The 24,499-nt window shown below is 39.8% G+C and overlaps 1 protein-coding gene across 3 annotated transcripts in view; it reads left to right on the top strand.

Annotated features, from left to right (window-relative positions):
• GRM5 (glutamate metabotropic receptor 5) overlaps nucleotides 1-24,499 on the top strand; it is a 443,750-nt gene that overhangs the window by 295,570 nt on the left and 123,681 nt on the right. For all 3 annotated transcript variants that reach the window (XM_070425829.1, XM_070425827.1, XM_070425828.1), the window contains exon 4: nucleotides 15,958-16,193. In XM_070425829.1, the coding sequence (XP_070281930.1) occupies nucleotides 15,958-16,193 (236 nt within the window). The remainder of the gene's footprint in view (nucleotides 1-15,957; nucleotides 16,194-24,499) is intronic.

Here is a 24,499-nt window from a genome sequence, read left to right as displayed (position 1 = left end):
TCCAGAGAATGGAGAAGTCAGGCATTAAGAGGAGTGCTGGGGCCGGGGCGGGGGCGGGTGGAGAGGGGGAGGGGGAGTGGGGGCAGGGTACGTGGCATAAAAGACTTCAAGGAGGAAGTGGTCAATCATCTAAAATGCAGCAGAGGTCAGAGACCCTCACCACCCCTTCCCCACCCAAATATAACTCAGGGCGATTATCCAGCCCATGAACAAGACATGCCAACCCTTCCCTCACTCTTCTCTGAATCCTCTCAATGCTTCTCTGTATGTCTATACCTTGTCCTCACATCTGCTTGTTTCAAACACTGCAACACAGTCTCACAACCTGTAGCACATAGATGCGTGTTTGTTATAATCTTTTTTTCAAACTAGTGTGGTGTCTCCTGATATTAAACTATGAACCATTTGGCCATGTCCAACCCTTCTCTACTTTTCTCTTATTGCCTGGGCTCATATTTTCTACTAAAGATAAAATACACTTCTCAACACATTATTTTTTCTTCTCACTTTTTACTTCTGGAGCATGTCTTTTGCTCTAACCTGACATTCATGCATGAACAGCCAGTCCATCTAAACCATTTAGGGGCAATAGCAAACTAGAAAAGTGATTTTACCAGCTTAAAAAGTATTTATAATAAATGAACTTGGTAAGATGAGAAACAAATGAGTCAACTTCTGAGAAATAAATGATTCTGAAGTTGCCAGGCTTCTCTGAGATGCCTTTAGTCACCACACGTGGGTTCCAGAGCAGAATGACTGAACTGCCTCACTTCAAACTCCGAGTGCTGGTTATTTATGTTGTTGACTCTTCTGTATTGAATTGTGACCAAACTTTTGCAGTCCTCATTGCCAGTCATTTCACAACGGCCGGCTGTCATATTGTCTCGGTTCTTTGAAACATTTTTCTTCTTTACAAAATATCTTGTAAGGAATAAACACTCAGATGGGGGGATGCTTACTAAAAATAACAAGATCTGTTTTTCCTGTGAACATTTATATGTAATCCTGTGTGTGCATACATATATGTGTGCTTGCATGTGTTACCATGTGTACTGATATGTGAATACATGTGTGTGACTGTGTAAAAACTAAGCTTCTCAAGAGGACAGATGCTATCATGTTTTCTTGTTAGCAGAAAAGACAAACAGGGTGATGTACCCATTTAGATAAAAATATTCTGTCCATCAGATGAACATCACATTGGGTTAAAACAACTCAACAAATAACAGTAACAAACAAAATAACCTTTTTGTTATTAAAATGTTGTTTACTGATGCCTGTGTAAGAGCTTCTAGTAGTAAAACTTCTTTATTATATTCTAACATGATAATATGTGTGTGCTTAAAAATAATTGGTTGAAGGGAAATTTAATTGAAAAGAATAGTGTTGCATAGTATGTAAGAAAAAATAAATGCCCTGTCTCTGCTAACACACATCTAATGCCATACCTGAATTCTTCCACCACCTAGAAATTGTAAATGTAGTCTCCCAGTCTCCAAATAAGCATGCTTTTTATCATCTCTTAATTTACTTTTACCATCTTTTTTTTAACCATCTCTTATTTTTGCTATCCTTTCTATGGCCTTGCTCTCATAGAATGCCCTTGTTTTTTGTTTGTTTGTTTGTTTGTTTTGTTTTTATTTCTCCACACACACCCCTCCTTTGACAGCTTCTTCTAGGCCACCCTGACCTCCTTAGTAATCCTATGCTACAGTTGATTGCCTAGACCACTTTTGCAGTCAGACCCTCAAATCTCTTTCAAACCTGATCTTACACTTCACTCATTTAGCAAAATCTATTGTATCATTCAGCTGCTGCAGCCCTATTTCTAAACTGTAGAGATCTACTAGAGAAAAGCATGCCACTCTGTGGTGTGATGATCCAAATCAGCTTTGTCTTCTTCCTCTTTTCCCCTTCAATCCTACTCCACTAAGATCTGGCTTCTGTCATTACCATTCTGCCAAACCTCCCCAGTCGTCTTGCCAGATCCTAAAGACAGTCTAAAGCCCTATGCTCTCTGTTGAATCAAACACTGTTGGCTATACTGTTCCTTTGAAGCTCTTGCCTTCTTTGACTTTGTGTCAGCACTCCACTCCCCATCACTACTACCATTGTTATTCTCTTCCTTCTTGACATTTTCTTTATCAAAATCCTAAAAGGACATCTCCTCCCCCATGTATTCCTTAAGTATTGGTATTATGTGGACTTCTACATTTCTCCCTTGCTCATATCATGCAAAACACTCTCATGGGTAATCACATTTCCTCTAACAGTTCTGCTAAATGCTGACTTGTTGACCACATTTACATTAAATACCTCAGGCCAGACTTCTCTAAATTTAGATTATATGTGTAATTGCATTCTTGACATAATCCACTTGAATATCTTACATACATTTCAAAGTCAACATATCTAAAACCAAACTTCCCAACATGTTTCTTTTTAGTGAATGGTACTGGTCACTCAAATAAGAAAATTCAGTCATTCTAGACTCCTTTTCCTTCCTCCCCCTCCACATAATATTAATAAACAAATCCTGCCTCGTTGAACTCCTAAATGTAGTGTTTCTTACTTTAGTGCCTTTCTTTTCATTCTGTGATCAGTTCCCTTTTTTAAATCCTCATCAGCCCTCACTTGAATTACTGCAGTAGCTCCTAACAAGTACCCTTGCTTTTATTCTTCCATGTGTATAAAAGAGTCTTCTATCAAAACTATAAATTGAACTGTGTCACATTCATGTTTAAAATTTCTATAAAAAACTAAACTGCTGGCCAGCATAACCAGGATCGTGGACACTGGTTGCTTGTGACTTCAGTTGTCCTTACAAGAGGACCCACTAGCAACTAGCCGAAGACAAGGTGGCTTTGTCAAAATCCCAGAACTTAGGGGTGCGTCCGAAGCACCCCTCTGGAACACAGAGACTGAGAAGGACCACATTTAGAAGGGCAAGAGGAGCAGCTACCCTCTGACCACATCACCCCTCCCCTAGGCTGTCACAGGCCCATGGTGAGAGGGCCTCCCTGGTCTATGGTTTCACTAGTGGAGAAAATTAAAACAGAACCCAAGGCAAACATCAAGCTCCCTTGGTGATGCGAGTTGCTTCCTAGGAGGCACACTTGGGTCTCACCTCACAGAGATAACTGGGGAAATCTGTGGGTTTTGATCACTAAGAATCAGATACAAACAGAGAGAAGCGGGGTGGGGTTTACAGCAATTAGCACTCAAGTCTTGGCACACCACAGTCCTCCTCATAGTTGCACCCAAGTGGTGCAACTCTTTGTTTACAGTTTTAGGGAGGAAATAAAAAAGAAAGCAATTCCAAGTTGTGGGGGGATGGGTATGTATGTATATAATAGAAATTAAATCAACTCTTCACTTTACATTTTATTGTACAAAACCAGATAATTTTGGACACAGATTTGGATCAAAGACCACATTAATAGGTCATACAGCCAGTTGCCCGTTCAGCTGCAGAGCGAAGCTTGAGTGCCTGCTGGACAGGAAGCCCAGTGGGTAGTTGTGCCAGATTCAGTTCACCAGCCAATGAGCTGCATCAGCCTTGGAGCCTCCCCTACTGCTTTTGTTCCAACTTCTTAGCCTCTCTCTCATCCTTGCCTTTCACTGAACTGCCACATAGCTCAAAGGCTAAGTCTTACCTCAGTACATCTTTTTATCTCACCTGGATTTTAGTCTCTAGAGTCCTGGCTGACCAGAAAGCTTCCTGATAGCATAAATACACTTTTTTTTGGAAAAAAAGTTTATCTAGCCTTTCTGGTTGTTTTCAGAGGAAGTTTGTCTAATCTATCATAGCTAGAAATGGATGTAGCTGTTCAGTTCTAATATGTGACTTACATTTTCAGTCCATTTAGATTAATCACTGGGCATGTGGCATCTAAATTTTTCAGGCTGTCAGGTTCTGACTCTGTCTGGCTTCTTATATAATGCCTATTTCTAAAATTTAATCTCACACCCAGGACAATTCTCAATTACTTACTGGTCTTCTACAGCCTGGCGGTGTTCAATGGTAAACCGTATCTGAGAGATGTGCGAAGCTAACAATAGACTCGGTTTCGGGGTGTGTCATGGGGATATTTTGTCAAGGAAAAACATGTTGCCTCAAAGTGAAATGGGAATTGAAGACAGTCCATTCTGTGTTTATGAACAGATATCAAGGTCTCTTGGCATCCTGTAATAGCTCTTTTCCGTGTGAACAGTGAGACTCTTTCATAACTTTCTAACATGACCAAGATGGGCATTTTATCAGAAGATGAATCCAGTGGTTTAAAGCAATTCTTTGTTTACAGTTTCAGGGAGGAAATAAAAAAGAAAACAATCCCAAGTTGTGGGGGGATGGGTGTGTATGCATATTATAGAAATTAAAATAACTCTTCACTTTATATTTTCATGTACAAAATCATATAACTTTGGAGACAGATTTGGATCAAAGACCGCATGATTGTACTGCTTCAGTTTTGGTTTCTAGGTTTAGGTAGACTGAGTTTGAATCCTGTGTATCCCTGGCTGACTTACTACTTTTCAGACTGAAGTTTCTTCATGTGAAATGTGAAGATGCAAAAATGTCTACCTCATTGGATCACACTATACATGATATCTGGCAGAGAGGAAGCATATGCATAAAGAGCTTAGAACAATGCCTGGCAGATAGCACACCCTACATACATGATCGCTGTTATTCTGTAAGTTTTCATTTGCTGGGCTCTTATGCTGAGGAATGGGTAGGGGATGAGTTTTTTTCCTTTGGTTTATTCCTCATATGTAGCATTCTGCAGAGAAATCGGCATATGTAATGTTGCTCATTAGGCTTTGCTAAATGAAAGAATAGTGTCAAACACGGTAGGCAGTTTGAACAAAGTATAAGGAAAATGTATTAGGTCCAAAATTATGAAGTCCCTTGTTATAAGAAATAAGGAAAGGAAACACATGGGGGAGGGGGCAGTTATATTTTTCAATGCCATCATGAAGTCTGCCTGATTGTTTGAAATTTAATATATTTTCAAAAAGTAATTATTGGCTGTTTGGCTGAACATTATGCTTAGCTTAGCAGCATAACAAGATTAACTAGTCCAGTTCAGTGAAAGAGGCATTTACAGACTGAAAACTGGAGGATTATTCTAAGCAAAGAAGCTTCATGAGAAAACATAAAGATTATATAAAGCTGTGGATACTCTATTCATAACAGGCTTTCTCTACTTAACTGAACCATTTAGCTTACTATGTTGCACATTTTATGCAATCACCTCAATTTTTGCCTTTCTTCAAATGGCTATAATATGCCAAGAGAAACAATGGATTGTGTAATTCACAAAATAGTCTACTTACACAAATTTTCTCAGCCTCTCCTCTGTGGAGGATGGGTATTGTAAGGAAGCATTCCTAGAGGGATAAGACTTTAAACCAGAGGGGAGAGTGCCTGGTATCCTAGAGCCCACATTGAGGTAAGGGTGGATAGTCTATCTATTCCAGTATGTTTAATATTGTCCATCATTTTCTATAATTCCAAAGTCTTTGGAAGTCAGTCTATTCTGACCAAACCCACAATGAGGTCAGACCTCCTAGGGATTGAGTTCCTTCCGATGGTAACATGTTTGGCCTTCCAAGAGAGGAAAATATCGAACAGAGGTGGGGAGTGGTAATGATCACACATTTAGCAGCTTCAGACAATATTCGTTTACTATCTCATACTTTCTGGAGATCAGGAGTATGGCCATGTATGGCCTTAGTGGGTTCACCATTCAGAGCTAAAAGGCTGACATCAGGTATTGCCCCCATGCATTTCTTTCTGGAAACATTGTGGGAGAATCTGCTTCCAAACCCATTCAAGTTTTTGGCTGAATACACTTCTCTTTGGATGTACACCTGAGTGCCTGTTTCCTTGCCAGTTCTTAGCTGAGGGTCACTCCCAGGACCTGGAGTTCACCTGCACTCCTTTATGCAAAGCTCCCTCTGTTTTCAGACCCAGCAATGGAGCTTTCCCGCCAGCTGTCTCATGCCAACTGCCTCTCATGATTGAATCTCTTGGTCCAGGAAGAGCCACTCCCTTGTCAGGGATCACCTGATTAGGTCAGTCTTGCTGAGGATAATCTCCCTATTTTAAGGTCAATTTATTTGGGATCTTTTTAAAAAAATATATTTTTATTGATTTCAGAGAGGAAGGAGAGGGGGAAAGAGATAGAAACATCAATGATGAGAGAGAGCCCTAATCGGTTTGGCTCAGTAGATAGAGCATTGACCTGCAGACTGAAGGGTCCCAGGTTCGATTCCGGTCAAGGGCATGTACCTTGGTTGCAGGCACATCCCCAGTAGGGGGTGTGCAGGAGGCAGCTGATCAATGTTTCTCTGTCATCGATGTTTCTAACTCTCTATCCCTCTCCCTTCCTCTCTGTGAAAAATCAATAAAAAATATTTTTAAAAAATGATGAGAGAGAATCATTGAGCAGTGGCCTTCTGCATGCTCCCCTCTGGGGATTGAGCCCACAACTCAGGCATGTGCCCTGACTGGGAATCGAACCAGGACCTCCTGGTTCATAGGTTGATGCTCAATCACTCAAGCCCAGCAATTTATTTGGGATCCTAAGTACATCCTGAAAATTCCTTCACCTATCTAGAGTAATGTTTGATGGAATAAGTTGAAAGCATGTGTGTATACCAGATAGCAAGCACCTTGGATGCCATGTTAGATTTCTACCTGTACAGTCTCAACCCTACCCTTCCTGTCATCCATTAAATGCCTCTTAAATATCATCCCCCTTAAGAAACATTTCTCAGTACTTTCATCACTGTATGCCATCACTTTGGAAGCTCTGTGAAGTATAGAAAGTGCTGAAGCTCTGGAGCTAGAAAGATCTGGGTTTACATCCCCCCTCTGTTTGCTGTGGGATTTTCTGTAGATTACTTGATCCCTCAGAGCCTTGTTTTCCTGCATGGTAAAAACTAGGGTTATATAATGACCTCTATGGCCTAAAGGGAATTAGGAAAAGTAATACAATGGCAACCACCTGTCCTATGCTAGACAGGTAGCAATGTTGAATTTCCTGACTTGTTCCTTTCAGAACATTCTCAATGTTCGGATATAGCTCCTCTAATCCACATCTATATATAAAGGCTTCAAAGTGGGAAAACTAAGATCTACAAACCCAAGAAATAAGTTGATTTTCAGTAAATCACCTAACCATTTTTTTGGAAAATTCTACATTGTGCTTCTTTTTAGAATTAATTCACTGGAGTTGACTGGTATATATTCATTAGAGATTTTATTTAAAAGCAAAATATCCTTCCTTGCTTTTCACTATTTTATTTAGTGATTCTAAGGCCTCCTACTCCATCAAGAAAGGGAAAAAAAAGGATTATTATATGAAGACAGCCAAGCAGTCAGTAGACTCCCACTATTAGAAAAAAATCCCAGAATATCTGTTAAAATGCTATTGGTTAGAGATTTGGCAGGATGATGGTTACATGTGGGCAGAACAGCAGTTTCCATAATAATTATGTGGGTTGCGAACAGATTTTGGAAAACATGCTGGATGTGGCCTAATGAATGTTCTCATTAATCGTAATAGCATCAGGTAGAGAGGGCGAGGACCATTTTGGAGGAGAAACCAATTTAGCCTTTCAGAATCATTGTATAAGGCACATCTGACAGCATTGTTTTCACAATTAAAATGAATATATGTAGTTGCTGAACAGAATTCTCTATAATTTGAAGTTTGCCTTTTAAAGACTAATTTTCTAATAAGTTATGTTAAACATCTCTTGACTGCTTAACATGTGCCAGACATTATAATAAATCTAAGGATGAGGAGACATCAGAAACATAAAATTTATATTCTACTTGGGCAAAACAGAAATAAGTGTACCTAACTTTAATACGATGATAAATGCAAAACTAAAAGCATCATAATGTTACCACTTTAAGTGCAGAAACCTTATCTTCTTGTTCACCACTATACCCCCACATTTACTAGTAGAATATGAGTTACCCAATGCCTGATCAGTGAATAAGGGAATAAATGCCACCTTGTTTTGGAAGCAGAGAGGAGGGAACTATTAAATCCAGGGGAGCTTGGGGATGGTTTTTATAAGTTGCAACCAAGCTCAGTCTGTCTGCCTGATGAATGAATTGGATTTTATCACATCAGAAAACACGTGAGGAGGTGAAAGGATGGTGCTCTGTGCAGAGGGCACAGCATACTCCAAGGCATTGAGGTGCAAAAGTGACATAGTTGAGAAATAAGAAACAGCATGCTATGTCTCTAATGCACAACATGTGCCTGGTAGTGTAAACAGTACCAATGTCATCAAGATAAGCAGGACTAAAGAATTCAGGGAGCAAGAATAACTGCATGTCCACCCTCGCTTTCCCTCACCCATCCCACTCACATCCCTGATATAAACATAATGACTGTAGGAATAATAGTCATTCTGATGCTTCCATTTTTAGTCAGGTACTGCTCCTTCTGATACAGCTTTTGAGGTGATTTCTTTATGCTATTTTCTCATGGCAGATGCTTTCCCCAGAACTCTGAGGAGTTGTACTGAACTAGAGACCCGGTACACAAATTTGTGCATGAGTGGGGTCCCTGAGCCTAGCTGGCGATCAAGGCCAATGGGGGGCTAGCCAGCTGGGGGGAAGGACCCAGGGAGGTTGTCCAGCTGGCCCCTGAGGGACCCCAGGAGGTTGGCCAGCTGATGGGGGGGGCCGGCTGGGCAGGGGGAGGGGCCGCGAGAGGTTGGCTGTGGGAACTCACTGACCACCAGGGGGAAGCTCCTGCATTGAGTGTCTGCCATCTGGTGGTCAGTGTGTGTCATAATGACTGGTCGACTGGTCATTCCGGTCGTTCTGGTCGTTCTGGTCGTTCCGGTCATTCACTTTTATGTATATAGATCAGCCGTGGGCAAACTACAGCCTGCGGGCTGGATCCGGCCCATTTGAAATGAATAAAACTAAAAAAAAAAAGACTATACCCTTTTATGTAATGATGTTTACTTTGAATTTATATTAGTTCACACAAACACTCCATCCATGCTTTTGTTCCGGCCCTCTGGTCCAGTTTAAGAACCCATTGTGGCCCTCGAGTCAAAAATTTTGCCCACCCCTGATATAGATAATCATGTTGCTTTTTGAGAATTCAAATAATGGAATCCTATCCATTAAATGTGATTAGCCTTCCTTGTAAATAAATCAGGAGATTCTAAATGTAAGAATGAAGAGTTTTGAACCACCCAGAATAGTAATTGAGGTGATCATGGAATAATCTCAGGAGCCACGATAGGAATGTGATTTTCAGTAAGTGATGATTTGGTGACTGGAAACCTAATGAATTGTACTTTTTGTGGACAGATTGAGTAAAAAGGAAAGAATATGTTCAGTCTATAGGATAAATGAGGACACTTCCAATGATCTGGAAGTCCTCGATGCCTATTCAAGCAGGTCATGGCTAAAGGCTTGTTGAAGGCATGTATTGGAACCTACCATAGAACCTGTGCAGTTTGAATATATAGAAGAGGCATGCAAAATGGTTACTGAATTAATGAATTAGAATGAATAGAACATGAAGACTGTTGCTAAAGGATCATCTCACGCTACATATATGTTTCTGTTTTCCATAGCAGTAACTTAAAACATATGTTGATAAAAATAAAAAAGGAAGCACATATTATATTGTCTGCATTGTAAATTTTTATATTTTTGCTGGTGAGAAAAATTTTAAGTTATTTAGCTTCTATACATTAACATTCAATAATTCATGAAGCTTTTTTTCATAATTTTCCAATATGAATTTTCCAATATGAATTTTCTATTCCTGTTAGCATGTAGCTTTCAGGGGCTTTCACATTTTAGAAATGTATTTTGATATTAAATCTAGTCATTTTAAGTATTGCAGTAATTATTTTAAAGCCATAACCTTTGGTATGCTTTATATGTCAGTAATTCAATACAATGAATGATAAAAATAACAATTTTAAAGTTAAAATATTTATGTTATAATGATATAATAGAGTATCAGGTCTTTACAGTTCTATAATTCTCATTATTTCTCTCTCTCTCTTTTTAGTGCCAACAGCTGTTATTCAGCATACAAAAACATAAGCAAAATAGAGTGGGTTCGATATGGCACTGGAACCACATATAAGAAAAGTGTTAACTTGTATTTTTAACATTCAAATCAATTTTGTATGTAGAAATTAGATAGAAATCAAGGAAAAAGAAATACTAGAGAGCATAGCAAGGGCAATCTGATTATTGTAGACCCCAACTTGCATTCATTTTCTCCATTTTTTTACCCAAATCTGATGTCTGCCTTCTTGCTCTTGGGAACTCTGGATAACATATCAATACTATGCTTGGGAGTTATTTTAAACAGCAAAATCAATTAAAAAGAAACACAAAAAATAAAATTTGCTAAATAGATCACTCTGCAAATATAGAATCCTATATAATAAAAGCCTAATATGTTAAGTGTCTGGCCATTTGAGCAGTCACTATGATGCACACTGACCACCAGGGGGCAGATGCTCCAACCAGTAGGTTAGCTTGTGGCTGGGGTCCGGCCAATCAGGACTGGGCTAGATGGGCCAGACATGCCCTGGAGCCCTCCCACAATTTCTCCCCAGCCTCAATCGTGTACTGGTGTGGTCCCTCAGCCTGGCCTGTGCCCTCTCGCAATGTAGGACCCCTCAGGGGATGTTGGAGAGCCGGTTTTGGCCTGATCCCCTCAGGCCAGGCCAAGGGACCCCACCAGTGCCATGCACTAGGCCTCTAGTCTGCATATAATGAGGATGGAGTCATTATCAAAGAATTGGAAAGAAAATAATGAAATAGATTAGAGGAGATGAGTAAAATATCAACCAGTGAAAAGAGAAAAATTAGTTGGATGGCTGGCTGGACAGATGACTTCATGAATGGATGGATGAATGGATGTGTGAATAGATGGATGGATAGATAGAAGATAGATAGATAGATAGATAGATAGATAGATAGATAGATAGAAGATACACACATACAAACAAAATCTAGAAAAGTGCCTTAAATATGGTATATTTCCAGTTTGTTCCCTAATCTTCCTGATCTTTTTTTTTATTTTGTAAAATATTAGTCATCTAAAGATATTAAAGTAGTGCCAAAATCTTGACAGTCCACTCTATCAATGCAATAGAAACCATTAGATAGTAGAAAAGTAAGCTCAAGTTTTTCTTGGTATATCATTTTACTTTTGAATATGTTATTCCTCACTTAGACATACCCTATCATCTTAACACAAATCTTAGAAGCACATTTTTATTAAAATGTTAATTTTTAATAAACTAAAGTCAATATAGCACCATCTAACTTAGCCAGCATAGAATGAACTTTCTTGAAACTTACATATCAAATAATCCCCAGTAAGTTTAAATAGAATAATCCTGCTTTGTCATATAGATATTGGAACTTTCTGTTTACACACAAACTCCTCTATGATTTTTATTTTGCTGTTGAATGAAAGAATATGTGTCAAAATTATTTTAAACTCACAACTCTAACTTGTAAGCTACTAATAAAATATCACTTCTGGCTAAATTGTTAAACATAGAGAAGAGATTTATACCTTTATACCAAAAGGTTCAATTTCCAGTTAAGGGCACGTACCTGGGTTGCAGGTTCAGTTCCCAGCCTGGTTGGGGTGCATGTAGGAGGCAACCAATCTAGGTGTCTTCTCTCTCTCCCCCTCCCCCTCCCCCTCTCCCTCCCCTTCCCCCTCTCCCTCTCCCTCTCCCTCTCCCTCTCCCTCTCCCTCTCCCTCTCCCTCTCCCTCTCCCTCTCCCTCTCCTTCTCCCTCTCCCTCTCTCTTTCTCTCCTCCCTGCCTCCCTTCCCTCCCTTTCACTCTAAAAATCAATGGAAAAAATATCCTCAGGTGAGGATTAACAAAAAAATAAATAAATAAATAAGTTTAAAAAGCTAAAAAACATGATGAGAGATGAGTAAATTCACACACTCTGGTTCTAACACTTTTCATGGAATATAACCTTCAAAAAAAGTTTATCAGAACAGGCTTTTACAATCCCCATTAAATTCAATGAATGAATTGTGAAGGGTAAATTGAACCCATTGTAATCTTATATTTCTTATGTAATATGCATAGTCATAGCATTACTTGAGAGCAAGCTCGCCTTAACAAAAGGAGCAATTTAAATCCTCTCTTCCTTGGAGAATGGGTGCTTGACAAACAGAGCTTCCTGTCTCCTTCGCAGCACGCCCATGCATCTCCTCAAGTGCCAATGAGACCCACACTCTCATACCAATGATATAATAAATCCTCCAAAACAGAGGGAGAAAATGAGACAAACAAGCCCACTTCATTTCAATTTGTCAGCTTTAAATAAAATCTTCTGCAGCTGAAAATGAGAATCTTGAGGGAAGATAATGTGAGAAGTAATGAAATTCAACATGGGAATGAAACATATTGCATTTTTTTTTCTGATCTGCCACAAAAGTTTTTGAAATTTCACCATAGATAATTTAGAATGAAATACCTTCTTGTCAAAGAGGACTTAGAGGAAGAATTAGCTTATTTTTGTTTGTTTATTTTTTTCTCTTCTACCACCTACTGAGGACTTAGGAAATATCTCAAGTTTTCTTGAGCCCCTATGATATCTTAATGAGTAATTTATGACCTTTGGAACAACTCTCACTACCAATTTTTAAGTCAGAGTTAATATAAAAGAGTATACTGGAAAAAAAATGCTTTTTGCTCTTATGTTAATTAATTACTTTCATAACACGTCCCCGGGCACTGATTTTATATGCAAAATATTGGAGCATGCTCTCTGCCTGCAAAAATAAAGTAGGAAGGACAAAAGAGCAATTTGGAGAATGGTAAAAATCTATTGACATTCTGAAAAATAAAAATAGCTGGATATCAATTAAGTAAACAATGATTGTTTAATGTAAGTCTTTTCCTTCACCCTTTCCACAGTGCCCACTCCCCCAACCCAGCTTATCTTCACAGGCCAACAATGCATTCAGAAGGCTTCATTCTGTTCTTCCACTCAACACTTTCTGTATCCCTTCTCTTCACTCTTTGGTGTTATTTTTTTTTCATTGTTGAATTTCCCCTTGATTTTCTTTATCTTTCTTGAAAGAACACTTGTACCTCTTCAAAGAAAGGCCAGCACCAGTGGGTCCCAGCAGATACATAGCACAAGTTGTACAAATTCCAGTGGGAGAGAGGACAGGAAAAGTCAGTGTCTTTTTTCCCCGAATGTCCCAAGGTGTGAACAAATTTGATACTAACATCATTTCAATGTCTTTTAATGGGTGTCCCAAAATTCACGCAAGAAGTAATTTTGATAGAAAACATGGGTTTATAAATAAAAATTATAAATTTTTTATTGAGTCATAAAGGATACAATATAGGGTGATGTAAGAAATAGCATATCAGGTAAATAGCCTCCACAGCTTTGCTGGCACATATGCACTCTTTTGAAATTTTCCATGACCGTTTTGCATAAATGTGGCTGAATTTCGATGAGGCTCATTTTCATTTTGATGGCTTGGTTAATCGACAAAATTGTTGCATTTGGGGTTCAGAAAATCCACGAGTGATTGTTGAGAAACAAATGCATCCACAATGTGTCACTGTTTGGTGTGGATTTTGGGCTGGAGGCATCATCGGGCCATTCTTCTTCGAAAATGCAGCTGCTCAGGCAATAACAAAAGAGTGCGTATGTGCCAGCAAAGCCGTGGAGGCCATTTACCCGATATACTATTCCATACATAATCCTATACTGTACATTTTATGAATCAATAAAAAATTTACAATTTTTAATTCTAAACCTGTTTTTTCTATCAAAGTTACTTCTTGCGTGAATTTTGGGACACCCTTTATTTCCAATGTTGTGTCTTATGTATTTTTCTTATCAGCTAAGAATACTTTTACTTAAACTGTTATACTCAGACCATTACACCATGAACTCTCTGGTTTTAACTCTTTTATTTTAAAACTAGGGGCCCAGTGCATGAATCCATGCACCTTGAAAGGAACTATGGATCGCGAGACTGCGGTGGGCACAGGGGCGGGTCTTGGCCATCCTCCTTGCCCCCACCCGGCCCCTCCCACCATGGGCCCCCTGGTCCCCTGTCTGCCGGCAGCCCCGCTCCCATCGCCACCATCACTCCCAGTCACTGACAGTGTGGAGTGATTGGGGCCAGCGCTGTCAGCGGGTATGAGTGACGGCTGCTGCCCTGTTCGCTCCTCAGGAGCAGGGGGAGGTGGAGAAGCCCTGAGTGGTGATTGGGGCTGGCAGCCACCTCTCACACCCACTGCCGGCACCAGAGCTGCCACTTGCACCTGCTGCTGGCACCCGGTGCTGGTCCCAATCGCTTGGCACCATCGGTGGGTGTGAGTGGCAGCTCCAGTGCCGGCAGCAAGTGCAAGCGGGGCCGGCGCAGGTGCAAGCGGGGCCGGCGCCAGCGCCAGCAAGAGGTGCGAGTGCTGGGCAGGACCGTGGTGCGTGGGAGCAAAGAATTTTCAGTAACCAACAGAGGCTCACCTTGATGATAGCAACTGGTACCCCGCCTTGGTCTGGCGCCCCCGCTCACCTGCTCCACCATCCCACCGTAGCCAATGCTTGCCATGTTCTGCGCTCTGCTGCCTACTGCCAATGCCTGCCATGTTCTGCGAGTGCCCCCTGGGTGTCAGTGCACATCATAGCGACCAGTTGTTCGATTGTTCGTTTGTTCCACTGTTCGGTCTATTTGCATATTAGGGATTTTTATATATAGATTCATAGATTTTGAGTGATCAGTGCACAGAATGACAGCAACGCTGAGGCGTATGTTCCTTGACACCATTGATGGCACATTGTTAAGATGTTCTTTCAATCACTCTAACGTAAAACATAATTTCCTATGCGTATTTTAAATGTATTAGAGAAACAGGATGGGGTAGGAAAGACTACGAACTATGAAATACAAGGATTCACTTTGAGGCGCTGACAAATCACTATATTTTTTTTATTTTTGTTAATCCTCACCAGAGGATATTTTTTCATTGACTTTTAGAGTGAGTGTAAGGGAAGGGGAGAGACAAAGAGAAAGAAACATCAATGAGAAAGAGACACGTAGATTGGTAGCCTCCCGTACCCAACCAGGCCAGGGATCCAGCCTGCAGCCAAGGTACATGCCCTTGACAGGAATTGAACCCAGGCCCTTTATTGAGCAGGCTGACGCTCTATCCACAGAGCCAAACTGGCTAGGGCAGCAAGCTTTTGTATTTGTTTTTTTTTTTAACCTCTATAATTCACTTGTAAAATGTAAAAAAATGAGAAAGAAAGAAAGAAGAAAGAAAGAAAGAAAGAAAGAAAGAAAGAAAGAAAGAAAGAAAGAAAGAAAGAAAAAGGGAGGAAGGGAGGGAGGAGGGAGGAAGGGAAGGAAGGAAGGAAGGAAGGAAGGAAGGAAGGAAGGAAGGAAGGAAGGAAGGAAGGAAAAAAGAGAGAGAGGATCATGTCATAGGATAGTTAAGTTAATAATAAGCATGTTTTAGAAATATTATATTCTTATTTTACGATCTTTATAATAATTACTATTAAGAAAAAATGTATTTAAAGTGAACTTGACTTAGCTCTAAAATGTTCAGTAAATAGTGTGAATGGTGATATGCAGCTTCCAGGCATACATTATATTTTGCAACCAGTGAAATTCTGCCAAACCATTAAGTTATTCTCTACAGTCCAAGGCAAGTGGGGTTTGTGCCTTTCAGCACTTTTAGCCCCAAGGTTTCCATTGTGCTTTGCATTTTTAATTCTAACAGACCGCTACCTCAAAATCATGTAGGTGTAATGCAGGACCATGATGTGGCCTGAAATAGCCATTTAACGACAGCTTTTCAAAAGGAAAGCCAACGGAACCCTTTGTTGAGGAGATGCCTGTTCTAAGCCAGGGGTTGTCTGTTTCCCTACAGTGATGGCTGGGCTGACAGGTATGATGTGACTGACGGATATCAGCGAGAAGCTGTCGGTGGAATCACAATCAAGCTCCAATCTCCCGATGTCAAGTGGTTTGATGATTATTATCTGCAGCTACGGCCAGAAACAAACCTCCGAAACCCTTGGTTTCAAGAGTTTTGGCAGCATCGTTTTCAGTGCCGGCTGGAAGGGTTTGCACAGGAGAACAGCAAATACAACAAGACCTGCAACAGTAAGCAGATTTATTGTTTCATCCTACCACTGGTCTCGACAATTTTGTCTCACCTCTTGGTATAATTCATTTGGGGTTTTCCATAGAAATCACTAAATGAACCCTTAATTAATACAAACTACTTTCTGTTGGTTCATGGTTTCATTCAGCAATCTTACATATATCTCAGTTAGTTTACCCCCACTCACACTTCTTTTGCTACTGCTATATAATTCACATGTTTTATATATAGTACTACAGAGCTTTGTTAGGATATTTGCTAGAAATAGTCAACAGTGTCCAGGGCCCTTCATTGTGTTCAGTATCTTCAATACTGAAGATTCCCTTTAGTATTTTTTATAAAGTGCTGGCAACAAATTCCATCAGTGTGGTTTTTTTTTCCTGAGAGTATCTTTATTGCACATTTAGTTTTGAAGGATCTACTTACTGAGTATAGCATTCTATATTGGCAGGTTTTCTTTTCTTTTCATTTTTAATTGTTGACACTACAACAGATGTCCCCATTTTTCCCCCCTTTGCCCACCTCCACCCAGCCCCAGCCCCACCCCTACTTCCCGCTGGTCATCACCACACCGTTGTCAGTGTCTATGGGTTATGCATTTGTGTTCTTTGGCTAATCCCTTCACCTGCTTTTATCCAATCCCCCTCTCCTCCTCCGCTCTGACAGCTGTCAGTCTGTTATATGGATCCATGCCTCCGGTTCTATTTTGTATATCAGTTTATTTTGTTCATTAGATTCCACATATAAGTGAGATCTTATGGTATTTGTCTGCCTCTGACTGGCTTATTTCACTTAGCATAATAATCTCCAGGTCCATCCATGCTGTTTCAAAAGGTAAGATAAAAAAAAATAATAATGTGATTTAAATAATAATAATAATAAAGAAGGCAGGTTTCCTTTTATTTAATTTTATTTTTTTTTCAGCATTTTTTTCCCCTTTAAAAACAGCATTCTGTTTCCTGGATTCCATGATTTCATTGAGAAGTTAGCCACGACTCTTAATATTTCCCTGGTAGTAATTTGTCTTTTTTCTTAGCTTTTAATGTTAACCTTTAGTTAACTATGAGGAGAGTAGGAATGGATTCCCTTAAATTATTTCTTTCTTAGGGTTACCAAACATTTCTAAACTTGTAGATTACAGATTCTTACCAGTTTTGAAAAATCCCAGAAATTATTTCTTAATACATTCATTCTATCATATTTCTGTTTGCTCCTTCTGGTACCCACTTATACCAATGTGAGACTATTTGACCATGTCACACATGTGACTTTTTATCTGTCCCTTCATATCTTTTCTCTGTGTCCTGTTTCATTCTTTTCTGTTATTCTCTTTTTGATTTCACTAATCATGTCTTCTCCTATGTCCAGTCTGCTGTTAACCAAAATAAAAGGTACTTCATTTCTGATACGATGTTTAACGAACCCAGAATGCCAATTTAATTCTTGTTAATAGTTTCCAGTTTTATGCTAAAGTTTTCCTTCTCACCTTTTTTTTCAATCGTTACTTTGTTTCCTTAAACATATTGATCATAGTTATTTTATGGTCCTTCTGGATCTTTGGTAGTCTATTTCTGTTGACCGATTTCTCTTAGTTATTGGTCCCATTCTATGTTTCCTGACACGTGTACAGTATATTTTCTTTTATGCTAGGCAATGAGTTGAAAATTACCATAAAGATTAAATTTTACGTTATTTTTCCCCCAGCGATAGCTTGCCTTTTCCAGATTCAAAGAAATTGAGATGGTGTAGGTTGTAGCATAAAATAGCAGCAATCAACCGCTCGTTAAAATGTCTTTAAGGAACAATTAGCACGGAATTTTAATTGAGAGTCTAGCTATTATATTCCCTGCTCTGGATGACTGACTCACAGATTCTCACTATTTTTGAGCTTCGCTCTCCAGCCTCCTGCGCCATAATGTTTCTAAGTTTGGCATATTTCATGGGGGGGGGAAACTAACTGAAGTTTGAGCAGTTTCCATTCTTCAAGTGGAGCTTTTTTCCCCAAATAATACAAAACAATGGGAGACTTCAGTCTTTCTCTTCAGAATCTTGAGCCTCTCATGCCACCTGCAGAATCAGCCACTGGATCAGGAGGGGAAATGGCTGTCATGCACTTAGAGCTCCTGGGGTTTATAAACTGACATACCAGATCATTTCAAATTCCAAAACTTTTTCTGGTTTCTCGTTTTCCAGCAGTGCCCTATGCCAGGTGGAATTATGCAGCCCCCCACCCATCCCAGCAGCAATTCATGTCCTTTCCTGGAACCTCAGAAGGCGACTATTTAGAAATAGCATCAGTGCTGATGTAATTAGACAAGAGGAGGACATACTGGAATAAGATGAACTCTTAATCCAATGTGCCTGATGTCTTTGTAAAAAGAGAAACAGAGACGCACAGGGAAAATGCCATGGGGAGGCACCGGCAGAAACTGGAATGATGCTGCCGAAAGACAAGGGCTGCCAAGGACTTAGAGCTGCCACCAGAAGCTAGAAAGAGGCAGGGAAGGGCTCTACCCACGGTCTCTGAGAAAGCGTGGCCCTGCTGGCCCCTTGATTTTGGACCTCTAAAATCCAGAACTGTGAGAGAATAAATTTGTTTTTTTTATTTATTTTAATATATTTGTATTGATTTCAGAGAGGAAGGGAAAGGGAGAGAGAGAGAGGAACATCAATGCTGAGAGAAAATCATTGCTTGACTGCATCCTGCATGCCCCACACAGGGGATCGAGCCCACAACCCGGGCATGTGCCCTGACCAGGAATTAAACCAGGACCTCCTGATTCATAGATCAATGCTCAACCACTGAGCCACGCCAGTGGGGCTAAATTTGTTGTTTTAAGCCATGTAGTTTGTGGTATTTAGTTAGGCAGCCCTAGGAAATACGTTTCTTTATTTAGACCAAGCTGGATCATCACCTGGGTCCAGAACCTGTAGATCCCTCAGATAATAAAGCAGCCAGTGCCACCTGCCCACTTCTGTCGGTCTATTCTCTGCTAGTTCATTTTCTTTGTTGCTTCCATACATTGTCACTGCCTTTACTTTTTTTATTTTTTGCATTACTTTGGCCTGTTAAAGCAATGCAATGAAAGAATTTTTATTTGCTTTCTTTTCCATTTTGCTTAACACCAGAAGTTCCTCCTTTACTCTTTATTCTTTTAAAAAATATATACATTTCTATTGATTTCAGAGAGTAAGGGAAGAGAGAGAGACAGAAACATTAACGATGAGAGAGAATCATTGATGGGCTACCTCCTGCACGCACTCTATTGGAGATTGAGCCTGCAATCCAAGCACATGCGCTGACCAGGAATAGATCTGTGACCTCCTGGTTCATAGGTCAATGCTCAATCACTAAGCCACCAGGGCCAGGCTACTCTTTATTCTTAATAATTGTTACTCCCCTGCAATCCCAATCTTGATGTATAAATAAAGCCTACCATTTATAATGTCTAAAATGTTTATACTTTTGTTATTTTTGTGTTTTTTAAGCATTTAGAAACTTAAATCAAAATATTACTATAGCCCTTTTATGTTTCAACTATGCTGTATTGTTAACTCCAGGTTTTCATATCATTAACAGTGAGCCTGATTTCAGTAAGTCTTATTTAAATTGCACAATTATATTAGACTTAAATTGTAAGTTAAATTAATAATAATAAATGAAAAGCATTAAGAGTATAATTTAATTTTTCTAATTGTTTATTTAAATTACCTAGTAATAAAAGCTACAGAGGATTTAATTAATACTGTTTTCTAATTACTGCATGATAGTCTATTTTTGAATCAATTTAAGGATCCATTTCCTTTAGAGCAGCTGTTCTCAACCTGTGGGTCGCGACCCCTTTGGCGGTCGAACGACCCTTTCACAGGGGTCGCCTTAGACCATCCTGCATATCAGATATTTACATTACGACTTTATAACAGTAGCAACATTACAGTTATGAAGTAGCAACGAAAATAATTTTATGGTTGGGTCACAACATGAGGAACTGTATTTAAAAGGCCAGAAGATTGAGAACCACTGCTTTAGAGTTATACTCTGTCACCCACTGACATTCAGTTGCTTTCTCCTTTCTATAAATTCTCCTCACTTCCACTAACTTCCAGAGGTGTCATTTATGACATTAGCACACAAACATCCTCACCTGGATATCCTGAAGGCACCTCAAACTTTTGTATGTAAAACTAACCTCATCATGACTTCTGTAACCACAGCCTCCAACTTCACTCTCCTCCTTCTTGACTCTCCAGTTTAAGTAAAAGAGTCACTCATCCACCCTGTCTCTACCTGGTCTCCTGAGATGTAGGAGTAAGTGATTCTCATATATTCCCCTTCTCTCATCCTTTCATTAAACTGGGCACCAAATGCTGTGAATTCCACTGTTGGAAAAACGTCCACATCTGTTTCCTCTTTCTTACGGCCTGAGTTCAAGAATTTATACTACTGCTGACATTTGGTTCTTCATTATCTCTCCCACCCGGTATCAGAGCAATCTCCCTATTGAATTTCCCTTTTGATATCAGCTTCTTTCTCCTCCATTTTATGCTGAAAATTGTCCCAAAGGTGCTCATCTAAAGCAGGAGTGAGGAACCATTTTTCTGCCAAGGGCTATTTGAATATTTGTAACATCATTCACGGGCCATACAAAATGTTCAACTTAAAATTAGCCTGCTAAATGCCTTCCCATGGCATTTTTCCTGTGTGTTCATAGCCTTAATACTTTTCATTTATTATTATTTAATTTATAATTTAAGTCTAACAATAGTAGGGCCAGACCAAAAGATTTCACGGGCCTTATATGGTCCATGGGCCAGACGTTCCCCACCCCTGATCTAAAGAATGAATCTCATCATGTTACCTTCATTCTTAAAGATCTTCCATCGTTCTCCAATGTCTGCATAAAGGAATCTCAATTCTTTGGCTCCAGTCAAAACTTTTGAAATTTGGCATTTGCATTTACATCTTCTATTCCTTAAACTCATGAAATCTGTGCCACAGCCACTTCACAGACTGTGCTCTTGCACCTTAGAGCAATCTCACCACTTCTCCCTGCCCTTTTGCACATGCTAAGTCTTTCTCAGTGGAAGGCCTACCTCAAGGTATTTGTCAATTCCACTGAGCTTACATTTTCATGCTTTCTAGTAACTCCAGTTTCCATGCTCTCAGAGAAACTCATTTCCCTAACCTTTCCTTCCTGTGCCTTTTGTCTTTTAGCCTCATTCCAATCCAGATATTGAACCCAGATCCTCCACTTCCTTTATTTTTATGCCAACAAGTAACCACTCACATAGGCATCTATCTATACTTGGAAGTGTTTCTCTTCCCTTTCTGTTACAGCAAGTTTCCAGCTAAAGGTGTCCACATCTTCTCTCATGAATGTGTCTCAGGAGGACTGGAGGTGGGTTAGTTAAAGGATACTTTCTTATGCATCAGAATATTTTTCTGTCATCTTGTTTGCATTTGAAATGCATATTAGTGGTTTAGCCATTATTCGGAACACTTCACCATCTCTAAGTCTGAAAACGTGACCCCCCCCCCCCAAAAAAAAAGCTGAAATAGTGCACTGAGAGGAAATAATTATCTGGGTAAGAAAAGTACCACAAAGTAAAATAGAGTAAGTGCCATAGCTAATCTCTAGATCAAAGGTTCCTCATTCTCATACAATATTAACATTTCTGAGGTTGCATTTGGAAATAAAATTAATTTAGTGTGAAAAAAGGATTCCATGATAACATATATTGAGATGATCACATTCTGTATCCATTCTTTGGAGATCCATAATGTATATCAACATGTTGGAAAAGGACAAATCCTACTATAAAAAATTTTAAATACCCTTCTTTAGCCCAGCATTTTTTTTCTCTTTTACTATGAACTCATTCTTCTTATGTAACACTGACTAACACCATACTTCAGGAAAGGCTACACTAGGACAATATTAATAACCATATACTAAAGAAAATAATTGATCTCATTATCCTAGTGCATGTGGTAAAATCTGCTGAGCAAAAGCCCATTTCTGTCTTTATATCAGCCAACGAATTAAGTTAAATTAGAATTTGATGTGACAGTTTGGGCTTAATACAATTCTTGTATTTTTTTACATTTTGGTACTTTTCATTGCCAGGGGAAAATTTTTTTTCCATCTCAGAGTGTGCTTTAAGGAAATGTAACATAGATGCAGATCAACTCCCTACACACATACATACACACACACACACACACACACAAAAATATCAAATTTTTAAGAAACATAATCTGTCACATTTCTTCTTTTAATTCCAGAGTTTAAGAAACAAAAGTAATTATTCATCCAAGTAAGTGGTAGTGTATGTAATTTTTCATGATGAATATTCACCAACAGAAAGTACTCAATAAGATCTGCAGAAGCAAGTCCTTACATTAGAACCTGTGAAGGTTCCCAAACTCTTAAGACACTAGAATTGAAGCCCAGAATATCTATATATATAAAAGGCTCAGCGACCATCCTACCATCCAACTGGTAGCTATAATGCGCAATGACCACCAGGGGGCAGACACTTAACACAGGAGCTGCCGAGCTGTGGTGACTTGGCAGCAGCGGGTCTCAGATGACGCGCCCCGGAACCAGAGAGAAGGGAGACTGATTCTAGGGTGCTTCATCTGAGAACTACCCTCTCACAATCCAGGACCCCTCAGGGGATGTCGGAGAGCTGGTTTCGGCCTGATCCCCACAGGCCAGTCTGAGGGACCCCACCTGCCAGAGGGACTCCACTCACTCTACAGATGCCCTTTGTGGCGCGGTGTGCCCCAGGTGCGGCCGGCCAGGGAGGAACCGTGGGAGGTTGGCTCCAGGGCATGTCCAGCCCAACTCGCCCAGTCCCACCCCACTGGCCACCTTCCAATTAATTAGTTTCCTTTCAATGTGCTCGGGGCACAAGTATTAAGATATTTAAAAGAAACTAAAGGGAGACCTGACAAGCTTGCTGAATCAGTCACTTGAGGCATAAAGGTGCACTGTAAAAAGCATTGGCTTTTCACCCAGAAGATCTATATTAAAAACTCAGCCTATAGCCACCACTAGGCCTCTCAGAGTCTCCATTTTCCTGTGTGTGTGAGGTGGGGATGATTATTAAAAATAATACCCAACTTTCAAAACTGTAGTGAGGCTTCAGTATGATGATGAATAGGAATACAATCAAAGATCAGATGGGAGCCCAGCCAGTGTGGCTCAGTGTTTGAGCACCAACCTATGCACCAAGAGGTCACTAATTCTATTCCCCTCAGGGCACATGGCCGATTTGGGGCTCAATCCCTGCAGGGGGTGTGCAGGAAGCATCCACTCAGTGTTTTGTTTTTGCATCGATGTTTCTCTCTCCCTTTTCCTCCTCTCTAAAATCAGTAAAAACATAGTTTTAAAAAATATCAGATAGGAAAATGCCTGCCTCCAACATAGATGAAGTAGTAGAGGCTGGATTTACTCTCCTGCTTGAAATAACAACAACACAGGACAACATATATAAAACACAGTTTTCAAGACTTCAGACATCAGGCAGTGAATGACAGTTATTTTTTTTTAATATATTTTTATTGACTTCAGAGAGGAAGGGAGAGGGAGAGAGAGAAAGAAACATCAATGATGAGAGAGGATCATTAATCGGCTGCCTCTTGCATGCCCCCCAACTGGGGATCAAGCCCACAACCTGGGCATGTGCCCTTAACCAGAATCAAACCCAGAACCCTTCAGTCCAAAGGCTGACACTCTATCCACTGAGCCAAACTGGCTAGGGTGACAGTTATTCTTAAGAGACAAATAAATGAGGTGAACCCTCTGAGTTAAGAAGATGGTATTGTGAGTTCAGAGGGAACAAGAAAGCTGGAGTTTTCAGAGCCCAGGACAAAGAGATGAGAGCTGTGTGAAAAGAGGACTCTGGAGAGCTGCAGAGGTTCCCTCTAGTGATTTTCAACTGGTGTGCCACAAGAAGTTTTAAACCTTCAATACCCGACTGTTTAGTCAGGGGCACTGACCTCTTTTCCCTTAGGTTGTCAAATAAAAAATGACAACAGCCAACACAACAATAGCCCTTTGAGATGTGAATGCCCTGTCTTGAACCATAAATATATAGGTTGTATAATATAGTTGCATCTTATTGCTCATGTAGCATAATAAGGTTGCATTTAATTGGTTAATTCTTGATGCCAGAAATGCTTCTATACAAGTACAGGCACCTGATTTTTTTAAAAAAGCAAAAAGGGTAGGTAATTCATATTATTATTTTTTGAAAATCAATAAAAATTATAACTAATTTTGTCAAATTGGCAAAA

Source organism: Myotis yumanensis, unplaced genomic scaffold, assembly GCF_028538775.1.
Source record: "Myotis yumanensis isolate MYYU_CA2020_CCGP unplaced genomic scaffold, mMyoYum1.0.hap1 SCAF_10, whole genome shotgun sequence".
Lineage (NCBI taxonomy): Eukaryota > Metazoa > Chordata > Mammalia > Chiroptera > Vespertilionidae > Myotis > Myotis yumanensis.
The sequence above is the reverse complement of the archived record's forward strand: the minus strand, read 5'-3'. Positions and strand labels throughout refer to the sequence as shown.